The 12,642-nt window shown below is 45.9% G+C and overlaps 1 protein-coding gene across 1 annotated transcript in view; it reads right to left on the bottom strand.

The window, feature by feature from the left end:
• LOC129833222 (meiosis inhibitor protein 1-like) overlaps positions 1-12,642 on the bottom strand; it is a 34,308-nt gene that overhangs the window by 3,206 nt on the left and 18,460 nt on the right. Inside the window, exons 21-27 of the mRNA XM_055897638.1 lie at positions 12,465-12,633; positions 10,048-10,152; positions 9,596-9,706; positions 9,161-9,315; positions 8,745-8,829; positions 7,967-8,148; positions 6,947-7,028 (exon numbers count right to left, since the gene is read on the bottom strand). Coding sequence (XP_055753613.1) covers positions 6,947-7,028; positions 7,967-8,148; positions 8,745-8,829; positions 9,161-9,315; positions 9,596-9,706; positions 10,048-10,152; positions 12,465-12,633 — 889 coding nt within the window. The remainder of the gene's footprint in view (positions 1-6,946; positions 7,029-7,966; positions 8,149-8,744; positions 8,830-9,160; positions 9,316-9,595; positions 9,707-10,047; positions 10,153-12,464; positions 12,634-12,642) is intronic.

The raw sequence follows: 12,642 nt of genomic DNA, 5'->3' as shown, positions 1-12,642 counted from the left end.
GCTTATAAGAAATCCCGCTATGCCCTCAGACGAACCATCAAACAAGCAAAGCGTCAATACAGGATTAAGATTGAATCCTACTACACCAGCTCTGACGCTCGTCGGATGTGGCAGGGCTTGAAAACTATTACGGACTACAAAGGGAAACCCAAACGTGAGCTGCCCAGTGACGCGAACCTAGCAGAGGAGTAAATGCCTTTTATGCTCTCTTTGAGGCAAGCAACACTGAAGCATGCACAAGAGCACCAGCTGTTCTGGACAACTGTGTGATAACGCTCTTTGTAGCCAATGTGAGCAAGACCTTTAAACAGGTCAACATTCACAAAGCCGCGGATCCCAGACGGTTTACCAGGACGTGTACTCAAAGCATGCGCGGACCAACTGGCAAGTGTCTTCACTGACATTTTCAAGCTCTCCCTGACCTAGTCTGTAATAGTTACATGTTTCAAGCAGACCACCATAGTCCCTGTGCCCAAGGAAGCGACGGTAACCTGCCTAAATGACTACCGACCCGTAGCACTCACGTCAGTAGCCATGAAGTGCTTTGAAAGGCTGATCATGGCTCACATCAACAGCATCCTCCTGGATACCCTAGACCCACTCCAATTTGCATACCGCCCCAATAGATCCACAGATGACACAATCTCCATCGCACTCCACACTGCCCTTTCCCACCTGGACAAAAGGAACACCTATGTGAGAATGCTGTTCATTAACCTGTTGAGGCTAGGGGGTGCTGTTGTCACTATTTATGGAAATCGTGTAATTTTTGAAACGGCTTCCTACAAAATTCTTGATCGTACAATATGCATATTATTATTATTATTGGATAGAAAACAGTCTATAGTTTCTATAGCCGTTGAAATTTTGTCTCTGAGTGGAACAGAACTCATTCTACAGCAATTTCCCTGACATGGAGTCAGATTTCACACATTTTGGCCCCTGTTCTGGAGTCAGTTTAAAGGCCACTGTTATTGCTATGAGTATACGGAAACTGCTTAAGTCTTCCCCTGGATGCCTTTACGTGATGACGATTTGAATGGTGTGGATTGCGCAATCACAGCCACTATAAATGAAAAACACGTGTAGGTAGGCACTCCTTTCCTGCTGCGTCGGACGCACGGTGGGCACCGACCCGTTCTTTTTCCAAGCATTAGTGGAGCCAGTAATATTTCTCAGGTCATGTTTCTACTCGTTATAGGAGTTAAAAACATCATAAGGTAGTTAATTTAAACCGTTTTATAGCAATTTATACCCGTTTAGTGCGATTTTGGGACATTTATTTCTGAGACACTGTGAATCTCTGGGCACGCTTCCAATTCATGCCGAACGCAATGGGCATTTCTACATGGCAAGAGGACAGCTTTCGACCAAAAGACGATTAGACCCAAGAAAGGATTCTTTGACCAAGATTCTGACGGAAGAACAGCTCAAAGTAGGAACAATTTATTATGATAAATCGTGTTTCTGTCGAAAAATGTTAATGGCTTAGGACGCCATCTTGTTTGACGTAGCTTCGCTTGGCGCAAACTGTATTGAAAAGTAAGGATAATTAAAAAAATGTAATTCCGCGATTGTATTAAGAATTAAATTGTCTATCAATCGCTGTCCACCCTATATTTTTTAGTCACGTTTATGAGTATTTATGTATACGACTAGATCACTGTCTAATATGGCGCAGGATATTTTCTGACCAGCTGGGCTACTTTTCTCATTGTCTAACCATGATTTTGGTGGCTAAATATGCACATTTTCGAACAAACTGTATATGTATGTTGTAATGTGATGTTACAGGAGTGTCATCTGAAGAATTCTGAGAAGGTTAGTGAAAAAATGTATATATTTTGGCGATGTTTACGTTATCGCTCTCTTTGGCTAGAATCAATGCTGGTGTAATGTTTGCACATGTGCTATGCTAATATAACGATTTATTGTGTTTTCGCTGTAAGACACTTAGAAAATCATGAAATATTGTCTGTATTCACAGGATCTGTGTCTTTCGATTAGTGTATGCTGTGTATTTTTACGAAATGTTTGATGATTAGTAGTTAGGTAAACACGTTGCTCATTGTATTTATTCTAGTCCATTTGTGACGGTGGGTGCAATTGTAAACTATGACATCTACCTGAAATATGCACATTTTTCTAACAAAACCTATCCTATACCATAAATATGTTATCAGACTGTCATCTGATGAGCTTTTTTCTTGGTTAGTGGCTATCAATATCTTAGTTTAGCCGAATTGGTGATAGCTACTGGTGTTGGTGGACAAAGAAAAGATGGTGGATTATGCTAATGTGTTTAGCTAATAGATTTACATCTTTACATATTGTGTCTTCCCTGTAAAACATTTTAAAAATCAGACATGTTGGCTGGATTCACAAGATCTGTGTCTTTCATTAGCTGTATTGGACTTTAATGTGTGAAAGTTAAATATTTAAAAAAATATTTTTTTTGAATTTCGCGGCTCTGCCTTTTCAGTGGGGGGGGGGGGGGGGTGCCAACTACAGCTCAGCGTTCAACACCATATTGCCCATGAAGCTCATCACTAAGCTAAGGACCCTGCAACTGGATCCTGGACTTCCTGACGGGCCGCCCCCAGGTGGTAAGGGTAGGCAACAACACGTCTGCCACGCTGATCCTCAACACTGGGGCCCCTCAAGGGTGTGTACTTAGTACCCTCCTGTATTCCCTGTTCACCCACGACTGCATGGCCAAACACGACTCCAACACCATCATTAAATTTGCTGACGACACAACAGTGGTAGGCCTGATCACAGACAACGATGACAAAACCTATAGGGAGGTGGTCAGAACAGGCCGTTTGGTGCCAGGACAACAACCCCTCCCTCAATGTGAGCAAGACAAAGGAGCTGATCGTGAACTACAGGAAAAGGTGGGCCAAACAGGTCCCCATTAACATTGACGGGGCTATAGTGGAGAAGGTCGCGAGTTTTAAGTTCCTTGGTGTCCACATCACGAACAAACTATCATGGTCCAAACAGACCAAGATAGTCGTGAAGAGGGCACGACAAAACCTTTTCCCCCTCAGGAGACTGAAAAGATTTGCCATGGGTCTCCAGATCCTCAAAAAGTTCTACAGCTGCACCATCAAGAGCATCCTGACCAGTTGCATCACCGCCTGGTATGGCAACTGCTCGGGCATCTGACTATAAGGCGCTACAGAGGGTAGTACGTACAGCCCTGTACATCACTGGGGCCATGCTTACTGCCATCCAGGACCTATATAATAGGCGGTGTCAGAGGAAAGACCATAATATTGTCTGAGACTCCAGTCACGCAAGTCATAGACTTTCTCTGCTACCGCACGGCAGGCGGTACTGGAGCGCCTAGTCTAGGATCAAAAGGCTCCTTAATAGCTTCTAACCCAAGCCATAAGACTGCTGAACAATGAATCAAATAGCCACCGGACTATTTACATTGACACCCCCCCATTTATTTTGTACACTGCTGCTACTCGCTGTTTATTATCTATGCAGTCACTTCACCCCACCTACATGTACAAATGACCTGATCTTCTTGTACTGCACTATTGGTTAAGGGCTTGTAAGGTCTACACTTGTTGTATTCGGCGCATGTGACAAATAAAGTTTGATTTGATCTGATTTGAGACATGAAAAGACAACCAGACACTGCCCATACAATGACAAAATCACCAGCACACACTGTGGCAAAGCTCAAGATCACCTTTACTCCATACACCTTCCTCGCCCTCCCATTGGCAAATCAGACCATAACTCTATCCTCCTACAAGCAAAAACTCAAACAGGAAGTACCAGTGACGGACTCAATACGGAAGTGATCCGATGATGTGTATGCTAAGCTACAGGACTGGAATAGGTCCCGAGATTCATCCGATAACATTCAGGAGTTTACCACTTTAGTCACTGGCTTCATTAATAAGTGCATCGACGACGTTGTCCCAACAGTGACCATACATACGTACATAACCCAACGAGAAGCCATGAATTACAGGCAACACCCACACTGTGCTAAAGGCAAGAGCTCCTGCTCTTCAAGGAGCGGGTCACTAATCTGGCCGCTTATAAGAAATCACGCTACGACCGCCAATGAGCCATCAAACAGGCAAAGCGTCAATAAAGGACTAAAATTGAATCCTACGCCGTCTCTGATGCTCATCGGATGTGGCAGTGCGTGCAAACTTTCACGGATTACAAAGGGAAACCCAGCCGCGAGCTGCCCACGACACGGGCCTACCAGACAACCTAAATGCCTTCTATGCTCGCTTCGAGGCAAGCAACACTGAACCATGCATGACAGCGCCAGCTGTTCCAGATGACTGTGTGATTTTGTTCTCCGTAGCCGATGTAAGACCTTTAAACAGGTTAACATTTGCAAGGCCACGGGGCCAGACGGAGTACCAGGATGTGTACTCAGAGCATGTGCTGACCATCTAGCATGTGTCTTTGCTGACATTTTCAACCTATCCCTGACCCGGTCTGTAATACCAACTTGTTTGAAGCAGACCACCATAGTCCCGGTCCCCAAGAACGCCAAGGTAACCTGCCTAAATAACTATCGCCCCGTAGCACTAAGATATATAGCCATGAAATGCTTTGAAAGGTGGGTCATGTATCACATTAACACCATCATCCCAGACACCCTGAACCCAAAGATGATGCAATCTCTATTGCACTCTACACTGCCCTCACCCACCAGGACTAAATGAATACATATATAAGAATGATGTTCAATGACTACAGCTCAGCAATCAACACCATCGTCCAAATAAACAAATAATTACCAAGCTCAAGACCCTGGGACTGAACACCTCCCTCTGCAACTGTATCCCAGACTTCCTGACAGGCCGCCCCCAGGCGGTGAGGGTAGACAACAACACATCCGCCCACGCTGATAGGACTGATCACCGACAACTATGGGAAAGCCTATAGGGAGGAGGTCAGAGACCTGGCTGTGTGGTGCCAGGACAACAACCTTTCACTCAAAGTCAGCGACACAAAGGAGCTGATCGTGGACGACAGGAAATGGAGGGGCGAGCACACCCCGATCCACATCAATGGGGCTGTAGTGTAGCTGGTCGAAAGCTTCAACTTCCTCAGTGTCCACATCACTAATGAATTAACATGGTAAACACACACCCACACAGTTTGAAGAGGGCACAACATTGCTTCTTCCCCTCAGGAGGCTGAAAAGATTTGTCATGGGCCCTGAAATCCTCAAAAACTTTAACAGCTGCACCTTTGAAAGCATCTTGACTGGCTGCATCACCGCTTGGTATGGCAACTGCAAGGCACCCGACCGCAAGGCGCTACAGAGGGTGGTGAGTACGGCCCAGTACATCACTGGGGCCGAGCTCCCTGCCATCCAGGACCTCTATACTAGGCGGAGTCAGAGGAAGACTCCAGCAACCCAAGCCATAGACTGTTCTATCTGCTTCCGCTCGGCAAGCGGTATCAGTGCACAGCTTTTAACCCCAAGCCACAAGGCTGCTAAACAAGGCTGCTAAATAGCTAATTAAATGGATACCCGGGTATACCTGCATTGACCTTTTAAAAAATTAACAAAATCTCACAAACACTAGACTCTACCCACACACTCACACACACTTACACCCCAACACACACACTGTAACGGGTGTCGTCGGAAAGACGATACCAAGGCGCAGCGTTCTTTGAGTTCCACATAATTTATTAACGAAGTGAAACTTTAGAAAAGACAAACCAATAAAGAATACAACGACCGAACAGCTTCGTTGTGCAAACTCCCTGCACACAAACAAAGAACAAGATCCCACACAGAAAGAGGGAAAAGGGCAGCCTAAGTATGATCCCCAATCAGAGACAACGATAGACAGCTGCCTCTGATTGGGAACCACACTCGGCCAGAAACAAAGAAATACAAAACATAGAATGCCCACCCAAATCACACCCTGACCAAACCAAAATAGAGACATAAAAAGCTCTCTACGGTCAGGGCGTGACACACACACTACATATGCTCACACACACATAACGTGCGCATACAGGCATTCTGACGCCCACACACACACACGCCACATAAGCTGCTGCTACTGTCTATTATCAATCCTGTTGCCTCGTCACTTTAACCGTTACCTATATGTACATAGCTACCTCAATTACCTCGTAGCCCTGCACATCGACTCGGTACTGGTACTCCCTGTGTATATATATATATATATATATATATATATATATATATATATATATATACACACATAGAAAGCCAAAGCCAGTATGAGGGTTTGCGCTCATGCTAGAATGAAAGGCAGTCGGTGCGTGAAAGAGAAAACATCTGTAGAGTTCAAAAAGTACTCAAACCATAAAAAGGAATAACCCAAGGAGGCTGAGATGCAAAAATAATATCATTCATTGAATCCATGCTCGAAAAAATACAAAAAGTGAAAGGTGCTATATATAAAATAAAAAAGGATTGGAGCGTTCCATTTTTGAAATTTTATATACCACCTTGCACTTTCACACAGATTGTAACGATGTACAGTGGCTATGCAGTCAATCAGCGATACCGGACACAGAAACCAGGCTAACCTTCCAAAGAATGCTGACTAAATCAGTTTGACCTCTACAACTAACCACAATACCAATGATCTTTTTCTGTACTAAAATTCTAAATACTGTACCACATGGCAGTTATGTACATATTGTGGCTTAATTCCTCATTCAACTGTAAGATGTAAATATTGTGTATTTTGTTATTCCTGGAGGCTGTTGCTATAGTGATAACCAAAAGATACCCGTGTTGTTATTTTTATTCGTTATTGTTATTCATTATTCACTGTGTATTTATTCCGTGTGTCACCATTTCTATTGTTACCTTTAACTCTGCATTGTTGGAAAAGGACCCGTAAGGAAACAATTCACTGTTAGTCTACACCTGTTGATTTGATTTGTATGAGTCTGGTACCTGTAGATGGACTTCTCCTTTGCAGAAACTGCAGCAGAGACCCCAGGCAGTTCACTGACACACTGAGCAACAGCTCCTGCTTCTGGAAGAGGCGGAGGACAGAAAAACATTTAGCCAGCTGGAGGGATGAATAGAAGAGGGAGAGAGAAGATATTATGCCAAACAGAGGGATGGAGAAAAGAGAGAACCAGATAGAACGAGAGAGTGAGGGATTATTTAATAATGCATTACCTCCCACTCCACAGCCGCCCCTACTGAGGCAGTGACTAGTGATTAGTGTCCCAAAATAGTGACGTAGGGCAGATGGCTATAGAGGAGGTCCACAGAGAGTTCCAGTCTAATCCTGGAAGCCAGTGCAGACTCACATCCTCGGCTTAGCGCACCACAGCGCAGTGGACCGAGCAGCAGCTACGCTCTACAGAGCAGCCACTGATATGGAACTACTGCTCTGACTGATACAGGGTGGTATTATTCAACACCAAATTGGTTATATAGGAAGAGGGACACATTAAGTGCATTGTTCACTATACATACACAGCATAGACTAAACGATGCTATAGAGACAGCGGGAGAGACAAGAGGAGTTGAAGACGCTTCATGTAGAGTTACCGTGAGCTCTGACCCAGTCATTAAGTGATGACAGTAATGATACGCAGTATTTATGAACTGCGTTTATGCCCATAACCCTGCCATTAACACCAGTGTACTTATACATAGACTAGAAAAGGCTGAAAGAGAGAGAAAGAGAAAGAGAAACAGAGTGCTTTACCACATCAGCCTTGTGTTCTATCAGGGATGCTTGTCGAACAACAATGAAAACAATGAATCAATGGAAAATGTAGGAATAACAACAGTATGGGGAAGAACTCTGGGGTGTTAACAGCTCTGTAGTGTGTGTGAGTGTGTGTGTGTGTGTGTGTGTGTGTGTGTGAGTGTGTGTGTGTGTGTGTGTGTGTGTGTGTGTGTGTGTGTGTGTGTGTGTGTGTGTGTGTGTGTGTGTGTGTGTGTGGTGTGTCTGACCTGCAGCAGGAGGCCATAGAGTGCGGTGATGAGGCAGTGGGCCCCGTAGGATCCCAGCGGGTGCAGAGAGCTGTCTGTGTCCCCCAGGGGCCTCTGTCCTGCCCTGGGGCCAACACTCACACACAGCACAGGAGACTCCAGGTCAACATCTAGAACAGCCTGCAGCAGCCTCAGGGAACTAGCTGTGGGGTGGAAGGCGAGGGAGGAGAGGCAGAATGAGGGAAGACAGAGGAACGAGAGGATGTGGAGAGAGAAGGGGTGGGATTCAAGGAGATTTGGAGTGAGGAAAGGGAGAACGTGGGCAGAGGAGAGAGAGGGGAGAGGTTGAAAGAGGATTGGCAGGTGACGGGGAGGAACGAGAAGACGACCAGAGAGAAAGAGTGTAGGTGGTAAGAGAGAGGAAGGGAGAGACAGGGTTACAGGTCAGTGGGAGATCTGATTAAACACACTGAAACACAGGCCAGGAGCTGGTGGCCATTTGCAGAACCCTTTTGTCAAACACTCATGTACACTGAGATATTAGACCCCCCTAAGGGAGAGAAGAGGCAATTAGCGATAGCAGAAAGAGAGAGGGAGAGAAAACAGAGACAGAGGGAGGAGGCGGCGGAGGAGAGAGACCGTAGATCACCCTGACAGCACACTCATTCAACAGGGAGACAGACAGAACCAGCTGGACATTTCTATCCCAAGTCCTCTGCTGGAGGAAGGACACATAACAGAATTAAAGCCTGTGTGACAATGCTGCTTTGCCCTGGTTAGTGTGGTGGAGCGATGTTACCCAGTAAGAGGCTGCCTGTCTTCCTCTTCCCAAAGACCAGGGCCTGCACCGTGCTGCCCAGGTTCAACCTGATGCTTCTATGGACCTTGGGATACAGAAAGGGAAGAACATGACAAGACATGATAAGGCAACAACCATAGAACTAGGAATGTAATTTAACAGGATCTCTATGTCAACAACGCTCTGTTCAACAACACACTGTCCTACAGTACAAGAAGACAAATGTATTGTCTGAGCATCAAGGTCTCTGATACATTCTGCTTTGAGTGCTGCATTCAATGTGTGTGTTCCATTGTCAGCTGTAGAGGACAGTGTGTCTCCCCTGGTAAGTCCCCTGCTCCTGTCCTCAGTGTGTTTTGTACTACATTGTGTAGCCTGTGTAAAGGTCTTCATAAGGGTTAGCGTGACAGAACAACCTGAGCTGAATGAATGTGCTGCAGGGTGACGAGAGAGGACAGGAGCAGACGAGAACAGCACAGCAGGGCAGACGTAGGAGCGAGGGAAGAGGAGAGGTCCAGCGTAGCCTGCAGTTGGTCCATCAGCCCGGCGTTACACAGCAGCATGGACACAGCTGGGGAGGAGAAAAACAAAAAGATCACACTCAAGATATTATCCAATATATAAAACATACTACCAATTTAATGTGTGAGTGTGTTGTGTGCCCTTGTGAATGGCACTGACTGGTTCTGTACAAGTGTGTGCCTCTCTTACAGGCCAGACGGCACAACGCAATCTGTGTCTCTGGGGGACTGTGTGTGTGTGAGAGAGAGAGGCAGGTGGCAGCGTGTATGAAGGCTGCTCGCTGTGCTGCACTTAATGAGAAGGACAGGGTGGCAGACTGAGTTTGTCACCTCTGTCAGTGCAGTGAGGGGGGGACAGGCGCAGACAGCAGTACAGGTAGCTGAAGGCTGGCAGCAGACACTCTGTGTTGGAGGCTTGCAGCTTCCCTGCCAGGTTACTCACTGGAACGCGCCCATAATAAGACAGGAGACAAAATAAGACATCAGACAGAATACAAGATCATAACATCTATAGTCATAAGAAAGCCGACATGTTATTGATCCTTAAATACTACTTTTATCTACAAATTCCGCTTATGCTTATGTCATATGCTTTGTTGATGCGAGCAAAAACCCTAAGGCATTTAAATATCGATTGAACTGATATTGAATGTAGAGCGTGAGTACAGCGTGAGTACAGCGTGAGTACAGTGAGAAATAGTGGACAAGTTATGACGTCAAACCAAAGCTATAGATCTGAGTGAATTATGCATGGCTGGCTCCTTTTGACCCTGTGACCTCACCGTGGTAGAGCAGTTTGAAGTCGATGCCGTCCATCTCATTCTCAGTGGAGCCACTGGTCTGCATCAGGCACAGCAACCTCAGGACCAGAGGGAGAGAGCCCACGGCTAGAGAGATTGGGAGAGGGATAAGGGGGAGAAATAATTAATGAGAGAGATGAAAGAGCAAGAAAGAGGCCAAAACACTAACTTCCATACTCCCCTGCCTGCATTTTATTTATATTAGATAGTCACCCTACAACCTTATAGGTTAATATAAAGTATATAAACTCAGCAAAAAGAGAGATGTCCCTTTTTCAGGACCCTGTGTTTCAAAGATAATTAGTAAAAATCCAAATAACTTCACAGATCTTCATTGTAAAGGATTTAAACACTGTTTCCCATGCTTGTTCAATGAACCATAAACAATTAATGAACATGCACCTGTGGAACGGTCGTTAAGACACGAACAGCTTACAGACGGTAGGCAATTAAGGTCACAGTAATGAAAACTTAGGACACTAAAGAGGCCTTCCTACTGACTTTGAAAAACACCAAAAGAAAGATGCCCAGGGTCCATGCTCATCTGCGTGAACGTGCCTTAGGCATGCTGCAAGGAGGCATGAGGACTGCAGATGTGGCCAGGGCAATAAATTGCAATGTCCGTACTGTGAGACGCCTAAGACAGCGCTACAGGGAGACAGGACAGACAGACGATCGTCCTTGCAGTGGCAGACCACGTGTAACAACACCTGCACAGGATCGGTACATCCGAACATCACACCTGCGGGACAGGTACAGGATGGCAACAACAACTGCCCGAGTTACACCAGGAACGCACAATCCCTCCATCAGTGCTCAGACTGTCCGCAATAGGCTGAGAGCTTGTAGTCCTGTTGTAAGGCAGGTCCTCACCAGACATCACCGGCAACAACATTGCTTATGGACACAAACCCACCGTCGCTGGACCAGACAGGACTGGCAAAAAGTGCTCTTCACTGACGAGTGGCGGTTTAGTCTCACCTGGGGTGATGGTCGGATTCGCGTTTATCGTCGAAGGACTGTGCGTTACACCGAGGCCTGTACTCTGGAGCGGGACCGATTTGGAGGTGGAGGGTCCATCATGGTCTGGGTCAGTGTGTCACAGCATCTTCGGACTGAGCTTGTCATCATTGCAGGCAATCTCAACGCTGTGCGTTACAGGGAAGACATCCTCCTCCCTCATGTGGTACCCTTCCTGCAGGCTCATCCTGACATGACCCTCCAGCATGACAATGCCACCAGACATACTGCTCGTTCTGTGCGTGATTTCCTGCAAGACAGGAATGTCCGTGTTCTGCCATGGTCAGTGAAGAGCCCGGATCTCAATCCCATTGAGCACGTCTGGAACCTGTTGGATCGGAGGGTGAGGGCTAGGGCCATTTCCCCCAGAAATGTCTTGGAACTTGCAGGTGTCTTGGTGGAATAGTGGGGTAACATCTCACAGCAAGAACTGGCACATCTGGTGCAGTCCATGAGGAAGAGATGCACTGCAGTACTTAATGCAGCAGATGGCCACACCAGATACTGACTGTTACTTTTGACTTTGACCCCCCCTTTGTTCAGGGACACATTATTCCATTTCTGTTAGTCACGTGTCTGTGGAACTTGTTCAGTTTATGTCTCAGCTGTTGAATCTTGTTATGTTCATACAAATATTTACACATGTTAAGTTTGCTGAAAATAAACGCAGTTGAGTGAGGACGTTTCTTTTTTTGCTGAGTTTATTCATGAAAATGATATTGTGCAGTGTATTCTAGTGGGAGAGCTGATGGTAACTAGTTAGTTCAACCCCCCCAGAGCGGACATATAGTTGTGGTGTGCCCTTGCGCTACAGCAATTAACCTACACAACCTGAATGGGTATCCATCCGCCGGAATGGGTGTCAGGAGAGTGTATGTATGCAGTGTAACCCAGCCTTGATAAAAGCTCTCTGGGATGCTGAGACATTGTTGGGGGGTGGATGTGATGTGCTCGCTCTTGCTGTTTGTGAAGCTGCTCTAGTTAGTCTCTCAATTACTGCCTGCTCCTATAGGAGAGGAATGTCAAAGCACATTTTCTTCTATTGCACTTGATATCACGCCACAGAGTGAAGCCGCTTTGTTCTCCCGGCAACTACACTGAACAAAAATATCAACTGCAACATGAAGTGTTGATCCCATGTTTCATGAGCTTAAATTAGTTTAAATCCCAGAAATGGTCCATACACAGAAAAAGCTTATTTTTCTCAAATGTGTTTACATCCGTGTTAGTGAGCATTTTTCCTTCCTTTTCCTGCATTTATATTTTTGTTCAGTATACAGTTATCTTTCCCAACTGTATTTGTAACATGAGGATATATGGCTAATTATATAGACAAACTATATATATAAATAATAGTATACTCTCATTTTTCTCCTCACCTCCTGTCCCCTGGCTGCTCTCCAGGCCCAGTCTCTGGAGCACCTGTAGCAGAGTGGGTCTGAGTAGGGTGCACAGGCCGGCCTTACAGCCCTGCCGGCCCTGCAGGAAACTCCCCAGCACCTCTACAGCACGTTCTGCCAGGGGAGCCTCCCTCGTACACACCATGCCCTACAGACA

Source organism: Salvelinus fontinalis, chromosome 34, assembly GCF_029448725.1.
Source record: "Salvelinus fontinalis isolate EN_2023a chromosome 34, ASM2944872v1, whole genome shotgun sequence".
Classification (NCBI taxonomy): Eukaryota; Metazoa; Chordata; class Actinopteri; order Salmoniformes; family Salmonidae; genus Salvelinus; species Salvelinus fontinalis.
Note: the sequence above shows the minus strand (reverse complement) of the source record. Positions and strands in the feature narration are given on the sequence as shown.